This window comes from Poecile atricapillus, chromosome 2 (genome assembly GCF_030490865.1).
Source record: "Poecile atricapillus isolate bPoeAtr1 chromosome 2, bPoeAtr1.hap1, whole genome shotgun sequence".
Taxonomy (NCBI): Eukaryota; Metazoa; Chordata; class Aves; order Passeriformes; family Paridae; genus Poecile; species Poecile atricapillus.
Window position 1 is genome coordinate 131,354,414 of NC_081250.1, and position 13,989 is coordinate 131,368,402.

General features: G+C 38.6%; 1 protein-coding gene across 1 annotated transcript in view; it reads left to right on the top strand.

Moving 5' to 3' along the window:
- CPQ (carboxypeptidase Q) overlaps positions 1 to 13,989 on the top strand; it is a 146,614-nt gene that overhangs the window by 96,885 nt on the left and 35,740 nt on the right. The window contains exon 6 of the mRNA XM_058833233.1: positions 9,591 to 9,682. Coding sequence (XP_058689216.1) covers positions 9,591 to 9,682 — 92 coding nt within the window. The remainder of the gene's footprint in view (positions 1 to 9,590; positions 9,683 to 13,989) is intronic.

Sequence of the window (13,989 nt, forward strand, 5' to 3'; positions counted from 1 at the left end):
TCACACTCTAGGGCTGGAAATGTGGGCCTTTCTTCCCTAAAGGGAGCTTGAAGGAACTGAATAGTGACAATAATAGAGAAAGGTCTTTAGAAGGTGGTTGTATAGCAGTGTCAGGTTTCCAAACATAGTATTTTAAATCTCCTAACAGCAGTAGGGAGCCTACTAGAGTTAGAAATCCAGTTGATTCTGATGGATGAATTTCAGTGCTTTCTTCTGAAAAGTTTCAGAAATTATAGCTGTTATGTCTCTTTTTAATTAAAACATCTGGAATATTTTTTTTTCCTGTTGAGAATAGAAACTGATGGGGTATGTTATTTGACACTACAGTCTAATTTATTTTCAGAGTCCCATCTCTGCTAGCACAGGAGGAATCAAACAGTTAACAGGTTCTTTGTTCACATCCCAGGATTCTTTCAGCAGCATTTACCTGTCATCTTGTTCAAGAAATGTGTTTTCTACCTTTTCCTGGCTGTATTTGGGTCTTGTTTCATTGCTAGCCAGCTCTTGGTGCCCTGCCAAGCCCAGAGGTGCATACCTATCCATGAGCTACTGCTCAATCTGGGGACATCTTCAGAAGTCAATGGCTGAGCTGTGAATTTGTCAAATGACAAACTTTTCCTCTTTCTCTTCAATTTCATGAACTGCAGCCAGTGTAAGGTGTTGCCAGTGAATGCTCTCTGAACCTCTGCTTCTACTGAAGTAGTTGGTGCAGACTCCAGGAAAGGCTACACTGCAAAGACCTCTACAGTGGTGGGTTGTGATGCAGAGTGAACAGTTCCCTGCTTGTGCCGTTGTGTTGTGCACTGAGCCCGTGTTCGGTCATGTCTGCATGCTGCCTTAACCAGGAAGTCTCCTGCTTGGACTGTGCCTCCAAGTGCTTCTGGGAGTCTTCTTCTTCCATGTAAGAAAACACTTGATATGGGGAGCTGCCAGAGCCAGTGAATACCAGCACTCAAGTAGATGAATAGGGAGCATTTTCTTCTTTCACACCCAGGGTAGGATGGTGATGCCATTGCTGCTAGAGTAGCTTGATGAAGGAAGAATGATTGTTGACAAAATCTAATCCCAGTCATCACACCTTTTCCACAGCTTTCCTGCATTCCTAGACGATGATGAAACATGAAAAAGGGAGAAATGTATGGTGATGGATATGTGCTGCCATGATATGTGCTGTTTCTCCTCTTTGTCTATTTGCCAGCATTTAGCTGAACTGGGGTTTCATAAATCAGCTTTCCTATAGATGTAGACACAGATCTGGCACTACCAAATTACTGTTTCATAGGAAAAAGACGCAGAAAACTACAAAAATGTTTATAAACATTTTAATTTTAAGGTACTGAGTTATTATTACTCATAAGGAGTTGATTAGAGAGTTTCCCCCCCCCCCACCCACCCTTAAAACTTATTTAAAATTGAAATTGTAGCTCTTATCTGAATTACACCCATGACTAATGCAACTGGAAAATTATTAGACAGATTTTTATACAGTTCAGTCTAGTCTTTGTATGAAGTTACATTTCTCCAGTCCAAATTCACTGGCTAATATATGAGGACTAAAGATATGTTTTATTAAAAATATGATCACCAGAGTAATTCGATTTCTGCTAGTTTAATTGAAGTCATATAAATGCAGTTTTAACATGCTTGCAAAATATTTTGTTGAACATTTTTCTGAATTTCTTGTGATGGTGTAGTTGTTTGCTGTCTGTATTGTGAAACATAATTTAAATTACTACTTTTACAGTTTCTGGTTTTATTCTTTAATCAAATATGACTGATATTAACTTCTTACATTCCTTTCACTTTCACAAAGCTGAGTATTTTTTATTCTTTCACGTTTTCAATTCTGTTAAATCTACTTGGTATGAAATCTCTGCATATGCTGTTACACTGCAAATGCATTTATTCCTTCCTTTTAACATTTAGTTGAATGCATATTTAGCAAGTACTTAAATCTTCAATTTTCATACTGTGTTGACATAGCAGAGGGGCAACTGCAAACATAAAGGTTTGCTAATGTGATGGTAAATTTAGATATAAAGCCCTCCATAGCAATTTTGTCCTCTGTCTTGTGGAGTTCTGCTTCTCTGCAAGCTTTAATTTACCCAGAATATTCAAGAAAAAATCTGAGCTTTGATTATCTAAAAAAATCTTAAAAACCTGGCAATGCTAGCTGTTGTGCGTTACTGTTTTTTTTTTTCAAATCTCTAGCACAGCTGACCTGGTGAGGTGCTGAAATCCTTCCCAAATGAAGTATGGGGCATCTTGTCCTTACTGTCATTTTTTCTAAGGTATAAATTTTCCATATGGAGACAGAAGTGTGCCTACTTAATTTTCTGACTCATCAGCTCTCAGAATAGCCTAACATATTTGTTTTTCTAATCCAAAGAGCAGGGCAGCAGAGGAAGAATGCAGACCCACCTCACATTAAGATCAAACCGTCTCTGATATTTGTAATCCCAGAGAGTGTAGAAGTGGGACCCACATTGCCTTTTCTGCTCAACAATTTGATGAGATCACAAATACCTTTAAGGAAGAATGTGTTCCTGAAGAGGAGTAAGGTGTGTTTTAAATGTGGACAGTGTCTTACTCCTTTTGTGGGACTCAGAGAACACGTTGACAGGACCAGAGCAAGGCATGGGGTAGAGGAGTTCTCCACTGACTCTGCACTTTGCTTTTTTCACACAGGCAAGTTTGTGTTTCCTGTTCTTTTTTTTTCCCCCCTTTTTGATACACGGCTCGTAATGGCTTCATGGCACTGCACAAACCAGTTCTTCATTTAAAACCCCATGTGCAGATGAGCACATTTGGCAGTACTTCTCATCTGAAGTGCCCCTGCGCTGTGCTGCCAGGTGGCAGGAAGGTGTCCACAGAGAAACCCTCCTTCTGGCACTATTGACTTGCAGCCCATAAGCACCAGGCTCTGGGCTTGGCTTCCCTCTTCTCTCCCTCACCTCCCCAGTCAAAAGGCTTAATCCATGCTATTTTTAGTTACTAGACTTGCAAATCATTCACAGATTTCCCCTCCAGTCTTGTACACGCAGCTCCTTCCTTGACATTTCCTCTTGGATATTGCATTGCTTTTTAAAAATAAATCTATCTAAAACCTCTCACATTTCCCTTCTCCACTCTTCTGTAAATCCGCCCTTCTGTCATAAGATCATCAGCCTCCCAAAGAAACAGGGAAAAAATTTGCTTGCATAATCTCAGGGTCTTGCTGCACTGCTGTCAAGGCTGCTGATGCTCTGCAAATCCAGTCCTTCCCTAGAGTGGTTCATTGTGGGCACTGCTGTGCCCCTGTGCCCTCTTTGAAGGGCCTGTCCAAACAGCTGCTCACAGTCTGTGCCAGTGGCAGAGTCGTGTCCTCTCAACCCCCAAAACATGTTTCTGAGCAAGCTGACAGCCCCAGGCGAGACTGAGATGCAGTATCCGGCTTGGCTCATCACTCCACTTTGATTTCCCCCTCCCCAGCCCCAGACCTGACCATTTTCTGTCTTCTTCCTGCAATGCTTCATCTCTTCTACTCCAGACTTCATCTCTCTTTGCTCCAGACTTTCGACATTCAGAGGTTTACTTGCTTCTCAGTGCTATTTTTTGCAGTCCTCAATGCCACAAAAAGAAGCTATCAACAGACAAAAATCAAGGAGATTGCACTGCATTAGACTGATTTAAGAAGAAAAGAAAGTTTCTGAAGCCAAAAGCTGTTTCCCATGTCTAATTTGAGCTTCACTAGAGAATTAGAAATATGTTATAATCAAGGTTTAAGTAGTAGTAAAAGGATTTTTTTTCAGCTGTTCTTTGCCTTGGTTTTGGAAGCTTTTAACTTTGAAGCTCTACAAAGGACTTGAGGGTACTGACTGGTGAGAGGGTGGACATTACCTGGCAATGTGCACTTGTGGCCCAGAAAGCCAAATATGTCCTGGGCTGCTTCCAAAACAATGTGCCCAGCAGGGTGAGAGAGGGGATTCTGCCTCTCTGGTTTCCCCTTGGGTCAGACCCCACTTGTGCTGCATCCAGCCCTGAGGACCCCAGCATAAGAAGGATGTGGACCTGCTGGGGTGAGTGCCATGAAGGTGATTACAAGGATGGAGCATCTCTCCTACGGTGAAAGGCTGGGAGAATTGCAATTGATCAGACTGGAGAAGGGAAGGCTTAGGGATGACCTGATTGTGGCCTTCCAGTACCTGAAGGAAGCCTACAAGCAAGATGAGGAGGGTCTATTTAAAAGAGAATGTAGTGACAGGGCAAGGGGCAATGGCTTCAGACTTAAAGAGAGTAGGTTTAGATCAGATATTTGGAAATAATCCAGTTTCCTTGGATGAGGTGGTAAGGGTGGTGAGGCACTGGCACAGGTTGCACAGAGAAGTTGCAGATGCCCCATCTCTGCAAGTGTTTAAAGCCAGGCTGGATGGCCTCTGAGCAACCTGACCTAGTGAAATGTCCCTTCCCATGGCAGGAACGTTGGAACAAGATGATCTCTAAGGTGCATGCATGATTGTCACTCAGTTAAAAAACCCCAATTTCTTCTTAAATAAATGAGTGCACAGGCACTTTTCTGCACAAGTAGAAAACAGTAGAGGGCCGTATTTCTAATGAGTAAAAGCCAAAGACCGTCTGGTTTAGAATGGAGATTTCTTCTAGGTCTTCAGAGGGAAAATCTGGACATCTTCAGTTAATTGTGTTACTACTATCATCCTATTGATTACAGTTTATTTCTGTACATATATTCTTTGAAATTAGGCAGGGAAACAAGTTGCTGGGAGTAAGAGCTTTTCTCTTCCTTGCCCATACTACAAATCAGGTATTAGCAAATTGCACCACCATTTTGATGATGAGTTCTTATCTTCTTTAGAAAAATGGGGAGTATTGGTTTTATTTTTATTTTATACTCTGGCAGAAATTTTGGAAGTGCCAGATATCTTATGAGAAGCACGTGCATGATTGAAATATCCAAACTAATGGCACCCAGTAAATCCCCTATGTCTAATCAGCTCTGGACTTGAAAAAGGTAGGGAGTGTAATAACAATTTGAAGAACGTCAGCAACATCATTATGTTTCTTGATACTTTTTTTGTATAAATATTTATAAATATTTTTGTATAAATACGTTTTAAAGAAATTCCAAGCCACAGGGTAACAATGCAGAAAAGTCCATAGCTTATGCATGTTCAGTGCTGCAGAGAACAATACTTGAGGATGATATATTTGTATATACACCTCTCCCTAGTAGCTCCTAAAGCAAATACATTAGTGACTTAGGGAGTATAAGAAGTTAGAGAACATAGAGAATAGTTTGGGTTGAAAAACATCGTTAAAGGTCACTTAGTCCAACCCCCCTGTAATGCGCAAGAACTGCTTTAACTTGATCAGGTTGCTCAGAGCCCTGTCACATCTGACCTTGAATTTCTCCAGGGATGGGGCATCCACAGTCTCTCTGGGAAACCTGTGACAGTTTTTGAGAGTTACCCTCACTGTAAAAAGCATTTTCCTTAGATCTAATCTGAATCTACCCTTTAGTTTAAAACCATTGCTCCTTGTCCTTATTGCCACAGGCCCTGCTAAAAAGTCTGTCCCCATTTCTTGTTGATTCCTTTCAGTTACTGGAAGGCTCCTCTAAGGTCTCCCTGGAGCCTTCTCTTGTCTCAGCCTTTCCTCATAGGAGAGAAGTTCCATCTTTGTGATCCTCCCCTGGACCAGCTTAAACATGTCCATGTCTTCCCTGTGCTGAGGACTTCAGATCTGGATGCAATACTCCAGGTGGGGTCTCACCAGGGGAGGTAGAGGGGCAGAATCACCTCCCTCGATTGGCAGTGCAATTTATTCTACTTTATGCTCAGATCAAGGCTTTTCTAGGCCTTTTATGCAGGGTCTTAGGAATGTGTTACTTCCTTGTTTTGCTTTGCTTGTGTGTACAGCTTTTGCTTTCCCCATTAAATGCCTTTATCTCAACACATGAGATTTTTAGCTTTTATCCTCCTGATTTTCTCCCTTGTCCCATTGTGGGGGGAGTGAACAAGCAGCTGTGAGGGGCTTGGCTGCCAGCTGAGGTTAGACCCTGACACCTGTTAATCTACTCACACCCATTTGCAGTTTGCTTGCATATAAGCTGAATAGCTATTTGATTTGCTTGTGTGTGATCCCAGTGCCTTAACTTGAAGGGAAAATATCTATATCCACAAAGGTGGAATGCTTTTTATGTTTTTGTAAGCTGCTCAGTCTTAAAATGACATTGAAGAAGCCATCTGCACACTGTCTTCTTAGAAAATACTTTATCTTTGTGATCCTCCCCATCAGTAAGGATTTATGTTTATAAAGTAGGGAAATGGTTATTGAAGGAAATTTTGTGTTTATAGTACTGATCTCTGTTTTGATTTAAAAAAAGATGATTCAAGTTCTTCTTCCTGACTTGTAGGCTATATGACAGTGAAGTGGATTTATTTTTTTGCTTTACATGTGACAGGCCATTATGATTTGTCTCTACATGTACCAAACACTACATTTCAGTTTTGCTGTGTGGGAATGTCTCAGTTCTATCAAACAAGAGCAAGACATACAGGACATAAAGTTCAGGTCTTGCTGCTGTTATCTATGAATGTGAGCAATCACATTTCAAAAGAAACAGAAAATGAAGTCAATAATACCTGCACATTGGTATGACTGAAGTGTTTGTGGTACCCAAGGGGAAGGAAAGGATAGCAGCCACTGCAGCACAGAGGGAGTGTAATAGAGTAGGTGTCCTGCTGTGCTTGCTGCAGATGTATCCTTAGTCATAGATCGACCATATCGATGTTTTTATTTCATTCTTTAACTTCAGTCCACATGCCCATAGAATCTTTTATGCTTGAGATAAACCATAAGAGTATAGAGGCTTTTAAAATGCACCTTTGTGGTAAACTATGATTTTATTTCAGTTAAGGGCAAGGTAGAAGGGAGAAAAAAACGCTAATACATTTTTCTAAAACACTGGAGATTTGGAAATTCATCTGTAGGTTTTTTTGCTTCTGACAGCCTCTTTATTTTTAATACTATTTAATAAGTCATTTACTCAGATAACAAGGAAAGAGGTGCAATTTTATTTTTGTAACAGTTTTCCTTCATTTTAAAATTGCCTACCCACACCCCTTTATATGCTGCACCCATCATAAAACCTAGTTTTCTATCCCAATTGCTATTTTACTGTGTCTTTTCAGTACGTGTTTGGGCTGCAATCTAAAAGACTTCTGATTTTGTGGCAATGATACCATGCTTAGGAACCAGTAGTTTTTAAGATGCAAACCAAAGTAATTAAAATTACTTTTCAAAACATTTGTAGCTTGAATACAGTACTTCATTTTATTTTCTAATAAAAACATGCATTGAGAATATTCTTAGCAGTTTTACCTCTGAATACTGGATTTGTTTGCTATTCTTTGGTCAGATTAGCTCTGTTTTTAATAACACGTAGATAAATACTTATCACTTTCAGATTAAGATAATGAGGAAATTAAATTTTCCTCTATAGACTTTGTTTGTACTTAAAATAACTGCCTCCATAGCTTATATATTTTTATTTTTTTCAAGTTGCCCATTTGATTTCAGTAGAACACACAAATGAATTTGCTGACAGGAATCTGTGAGATGGGAAGAGCTGATACACCACATCCCAGACTGGAAAGACCAAAGCTCAGCAGGGCTTCTTTATTTCCCTAGCTTCCATGGACAGATGCAATGATGGGCAGGGAGGGGGCCATAGAATCTCAAATGCCTTTTTCACAAGTGAGCTGTGATCATGTCAAGCTCCTGGAGAGCAGGAGCTGAGGTTACATCTGAGGCCCATCTGAGCCAACCATGAGGACCCCCTGATCACTGGCCCAAGTCCCCCTAAAGGCAGCAGTGGCAGACTAAAGCAGCTTGATTTTTGCCTGGGAGGAGCCAGAAGATGCTGCTTCCCTTGTCTTAGGCATTTCCTACCAAAGCTACTCTCACAGGCTTGGTGTGGTGGGCTGGAGATCGGACTTCACTTTGCATTTTGTGATATGACAAATAAACCTCCTTTTTCCACTTAAACTGCAGTGCTGCTGGAATCATACTAAAGCACTGGCCTCTATGTTCTATACTAGCACCTTTTGTTTTTACAGCCACCTCTTCTAACCAAGCCACTGGGTTATTTGGGGTTAAATCTTATATTAGGGTTATTTTGGGCTTAAATCTTTCTGACTTCAAACCAATAGCTATTTTATTATCTCAATTTTACCTCATAAGCCATCTGACTAATTTGAAAAGCAAAGGAGGCTAATCCTTTTCTGTTGTGATTTAGGAGAGCAGGGAATCCACTGGGAGGTGTGCAGACGGTTGTCTTTAAAGTAATGAAGTTTGACAACCTTTCTGTTTACAGTCAACAGATCAACATTCAGAAAATACACCTTTAAACTTGTTTGCATTTCTTTATGAAATATTGGAAAATCCAAGCTCTTTTATTCAGATTTGGGGTATTCCTTGTATATCCTGCCTTCAGTTCTGAGGATTTCTAACGTAGTTTTGAGGAAGAAATCTTCAGATCATTTTAATTGTGTCAAGAGAAAAAAAAGTTAATGAAGGTCAAGTCCATTGGCAGTCTTCATGCATTTCAGTTAGGAAATGAAATAAGTTTTGACAGTGATACTGATATTATTTCTCCTCAGCACAAAAGTGTGTGTGGTACTTTATACTTTATCACTTGTGATAATCTTCTCATGTTTTTTCTTTATTTTTTTCTCTAACATAATTAGCATTCCACTGCTTAGAGAACAGTTTTTTCTTTATCTGTTTGCTCTTCCATGCTCTCAAGTGTCTCTCAGTGTATTAATTTATGAATAGAAACAACCAAATAAATAGAGGGAAGCAAATTCTATCTGATCAGTTCTGCCACGGCAAAAACAGTTTCAAAATTTATCTGAGAACTTATCTTTCTGTTTGAGCTACCATAGCAAAATAGAAAATGGCTCCATGTTTGCCTTGTTTCAGAAAGTCATGCATTCACTTAGCAGCTGACTCTTTCAGATTCCAAAGTACAGATTGCTGCTTTTCATTTCTCTGATAAAAAGCAAAATCATATTTCATAGCTTTTCAGCTCTTGAAATGGATAAACATTTCTCATAATAATCTGGCAGCTCGTTTTCAATTAATTGTAATAAATTAACTATCACAAAGCAATGGTAGTTTTCATGAAAATTTGATTTGGATCTGCTATGAGCGGATGTGTATTACTTATGGCAGACCACCACAATGACAGAAGCACATGTTGCAGGAATCTATCAAGGTAGTTACTTTCTGGTGTGGTTTTCAGATACTTTCAGTATGGCCCCAAAATGTGCTTCTCTTGTGCTGCTGCAACTGGTAGTAGCACCTCAACTGCCCACTTCTTCCTCATGTGGGCTCTCTCCCCACACCCCAGTCTTTCTCCCTAAACAAGAAAAAAGTATTCAAGACAGAAAAACCCACACTTGATATAGGTTGTGTTTGTTTGTGGAAATACAGACTTTTCATCCATTGGGGGCTGGAGACCAATGCACAAAATGCTCAAAATATATCTGTATTTAATATTAAAAACAATATTAAAAACTGTGTTTTAGGACTTCGTCCAAAAAGGACACTGCGCTTGGTGCTGTGGACAGGAGAAGAGCAAGGAGGAGTAGGTGCCAAGCAATACTATCAGTTGCACAAGGTAAATATGTCTTTTCACCATTTTCTTGACAGCACTTTTCCCCCCAGTCTTATGACCTGACTACTCTTTTTGTCAAGACATTCAGCTCAATATCTAACCAAAACCAGTGATTCCAGTTCTGCCTGAAAGTAAATTTTCTGGGTTTATTCATTCATGTAAATCTAAATTTTCCATTTCACAAGTGATGCAACCACACGTGTGCGTGTTCAACTTGACCTAAGATACTCTGTTACAAAAGTGTTCTGAAACAGATATTTCATGACTATATCTGCCATAGCTTTCAAACATAGCTAACCCTGGGAGAATGAATGAATGATGAATAGTCCACATATGTTTGCAATATAAATAAATTTTGTTTGGTTTATATATTTCTGCTTCGTTGCATTTTCCCATAATATTTTACAATGAAAAACATAAAATAATACAAAGAAAAATGTTTGCTATCTTATCTTGATAGTGTGCAGTCTGTAATGTACTTAGCCAATTGTTAGTTTTGTTGGATCTGGAACATCTAAAAGGTTGATTTCTGGTGATGCAAAGAACACACAAACTCTATGACTTATGGCTATGAGGATAAAAATATAACATCTATTTCTCCTGCCAACAACTGCCATTTCAAAACACATCATGAGATAAAGGGCAGTTGCCAAAACTATTTTGGAGATAAGTCTTTGGAGTATGTGTGTGTTTGGGGTTTTTTTTTACACAGAAAAATAATGCTGTACCTGTATAACTATTCCAAAGTAATCTTTTATTCTTTTCCCTAATTAAGTGGAATAACTCTTATCAATGGTTAATACATCCAAGACAGAGACAAGGTGAATGCAAATGTGCCTAGGAAGTTACCTGCTCTACAACACCATGAAAGCAGACTTACAAGCAATTCTTAAGAGTGTTTTTTAATGCTAAGCAACCTATCAGAACAAATAAATTGAAACTTCATTTTGAATCAAAGTCATTGTGATGAACCAAAGTAGATCAACTTGCATCTGCAATAGAGTTGTCAGAGATAGGTTTAAAGCAGCTTATAATTGATGATCAATCAAATATTTCCCACTAACTAGTTTCATATTGCTAAATATATTTAACTACCCATGTATAATGTTGTACTTCCTTGTATTTCCAGATTCTAGGGGTAACTCAGCTATGTCATTTATTTGGAAGAGGTACCCAAGAGCTTGCTTTCTCAGCTTCAGGGAGGTGACAGGTTGCAGTTATATGTTAAGGACTCTGGATTTACTACAGGTACTCTGATATTCACCAAAATTAAACTAGAATAAAATATTCTGGAATAAGTAGCACATGAAAGAGATGCTTCTTATGTACAGAACTGCATTTTGGAGGAGCTGGAAGCATGCTCTGTGCCTAATGCACACCACTCATCAGAAATGTATCTGAAGGTCTACTTCTGTAGATGTCCATGTTGGACAGTAAGATCCATCTTATGGTGGTGATGTCAGCAACACATGAAATTGTCTCATGCATGTCTCATCTTTAGCCAAAATGGCTTTGTTTCACTGTAGTTGCAAAGATTTCTATTCAGAAATAATACCAAAAAGCAGACCTATGGATCAAATAGGGAAATATAAAACAGGATGGCTGTTGTTTGCAAGATATTTGGTTATTTCGTTTTTGAAAAAATTTGAGACAAAGATGTATCTCAGTTCTTGCTCTGCTGGTGAGATTCCATCTGGATGTTTTGCTCTGCGAAGAAAGCTCTGTCTGACTTAACAGTTTATAATTTACATGGAGAATTTAGCAGAAATTACATCCGTCTGTTGTTTGTTGTTCTTGTTTTCCCCCTGCCATGTGATCTGGCATAATTATAAATCGATTTGACTATAGGACATTGCATTACTCATAATAATGAAATATAGTTGATTAATACTGTACATTAAATTTAGCATGAAAAATAACCTTTTAATGATTTACTTGCTCAAATTTCTGCCAATTAGGATAGTATGGCACACACATTGCTTGCTGATGGTAATGAGTACAAGTTAAATAAGAGTGGTATTTGAAGATGCCGTGTAAAATGAAAGACAGCCTGTATGACTCATCTACATAGCTGGACCTACAAGTTTAGTTCGCTACAAAGAAGTAGAAATATGAATGCAGTAATTTAGCACAGACATGGACTTCCTTGACATTGTAAATTACCTCCTCATGTCAGTGGAAATGTGGCAAGGGAGAAGAAATGAAGACAATATAGTACTGGACAAGTACAGACGCTCTTATTTTTGTCACTTACTTATTATTTCTTTCAATTTAAGTTCAGGTCCTTCTTCCTCATCCATCATTGTAGGTTGTCACTGCTAGAAAGTGGATAAGTTACTGCAGAAATAACTGAAAGAGCATAATGGTTTTACTGTGGTGCCAATAATTAATGTGTATCCCTGTGTAAAAGCATTATTTATAACACTCAAGTTTTTCTCTTGATCCCAGTATTATCATTTCTGATTATTAAAGTAGTGATAGGGTATATTAGCTGTTCAGAGCTTTATGAGAATGTAAGAGTGGCCATACTTGTCGATCAAAAGCTCTAGTGCTCTAGACAGTCTAGTGCTGTCTCCTGTTTCTGATAGCGTCCCGTAAATATGTGCTTAGGAAAAACATATGCTCAGTGCAGTCAGGTGAAGCTCAGACACATACATTACTTGTACAATCAGGCTTTCAGAGTATCAAATATTTTTCTGGAGAGCATCACATGGTCATCGTCCATTGTTTTCTTTGCATGATTTTTCCAAGCCACTTCCAAGAGTTGAAAGCCCTGTATATTCCAGCAGTTTCAGTGCCTCCATTAGTGTGAGGCTACCTGCCACCCACCCACCAGCACATCACAGAGCACCTGCTTGGTTTTGACCATGTTGTAGAAGCCTCTCAGGGGAATTACCAGCACCTTTGCTTCCAAAGGAGATACCTGTTGAGATGCTTACTGCTTTTAGCTGCCAGACAATAATTAGATTTAATCTCAGACTAGAAAAACAGTTGATTTTCCTTAACATTAAAGATCCTCACTTTGATAAAGAGCCATGAAATTAAAGGATATAAGTGCAAATCGGACTGCAGAGCTTGGAATTTGACACTTCATCTGAAGTCTTCTTCCAGCGCTTAGTGTTGTGTGACCCAATTGCTGAGTAGGGCTCTTATCTACAGACAATACAGGAAATAACTTCAGAATCGTGAAGCATTGCAACACTCTTATACAAGTCAAATTGAAGAACTGGAGAAACGTAATTGTAGAAGGTCTCATGATGCAACTCTGCAGTACAGATTCTGCTACAAGCTTTACCAATGATACCTGAGCCAGCAGCCAGGGTTAAGGTTTTTGTGTGTTTACTCTTACACTGTCCTCATGAAGGGAGAAAGAAATATATGTAATGAAGTATCTGTTCTCCTTTTCATTGCTTTGGACTAGATTCTGTGAAAGGTCTGTGTACTATGAAACAAGGTTACAGTTATTTACTCAGCTGAGTTACAGTACTATGAATGACTGATAGTATTTATTTTGGAATAGAAGTATTGCCTACAATCTCTCGGGAAAGCAAATACATTTTGTAATGAGAAGACTAAGAGATCCTAGGCCACATTCAAATTTACTTTAGTAACTTGGTTGTGATCACTGGAGGCATTAATATGTTATGAATTCAATTCAAACCCCATTACAGGAGGCATTCTCAATATTTCTGCATGTTGGTATTCTTATCTTAATGATATTTACAGTACTTACCTTAATTTCTGGTGCAAATACCGTACAGTGTTTTAAGTTTTTAGTTAAGGTTTAACTACATTAAAAAAAAAATCAATCATCAGTGTTTACTATGGTTTCTTTTTGTATTTATTACCAATATCTAGTATTTTGCTCAAACTGTGTCTGCACAAAAACAGGACTTTCTGAAATGCTGTCATTTCGTTCATGCTAGTTTAAGAAATCTTTGTTGATGCTCACACAAGATTTCTACTGTAATTTGCTAATGAGTTGATTTCTCTAAGAAGCAAATATCAAAAAAATATCTTGTAACTTTCAGGGGAAATGATTCTTCTCCAGAAAATATTGTCTCCTCAAAACCATAGTTTTCAGAAGACTTAATAGGCTGAGGTAACAAGTACTCTGGTGAAATGTAAGACATAAATTTGTGTCTGATTTGAACCAAACATATAAAGGACTTTAGTGGGTATTCTTTTGTCCCAGCAAAATGTGTTGACTGTTAAGCCTTCTGACTTTCCTCAGGCAATACTCTCTGTAATCAAAAATTACGTAAAATTACTGCTGCCTTTTTAGGTCACTGATGTCCAGTTGATTCCTC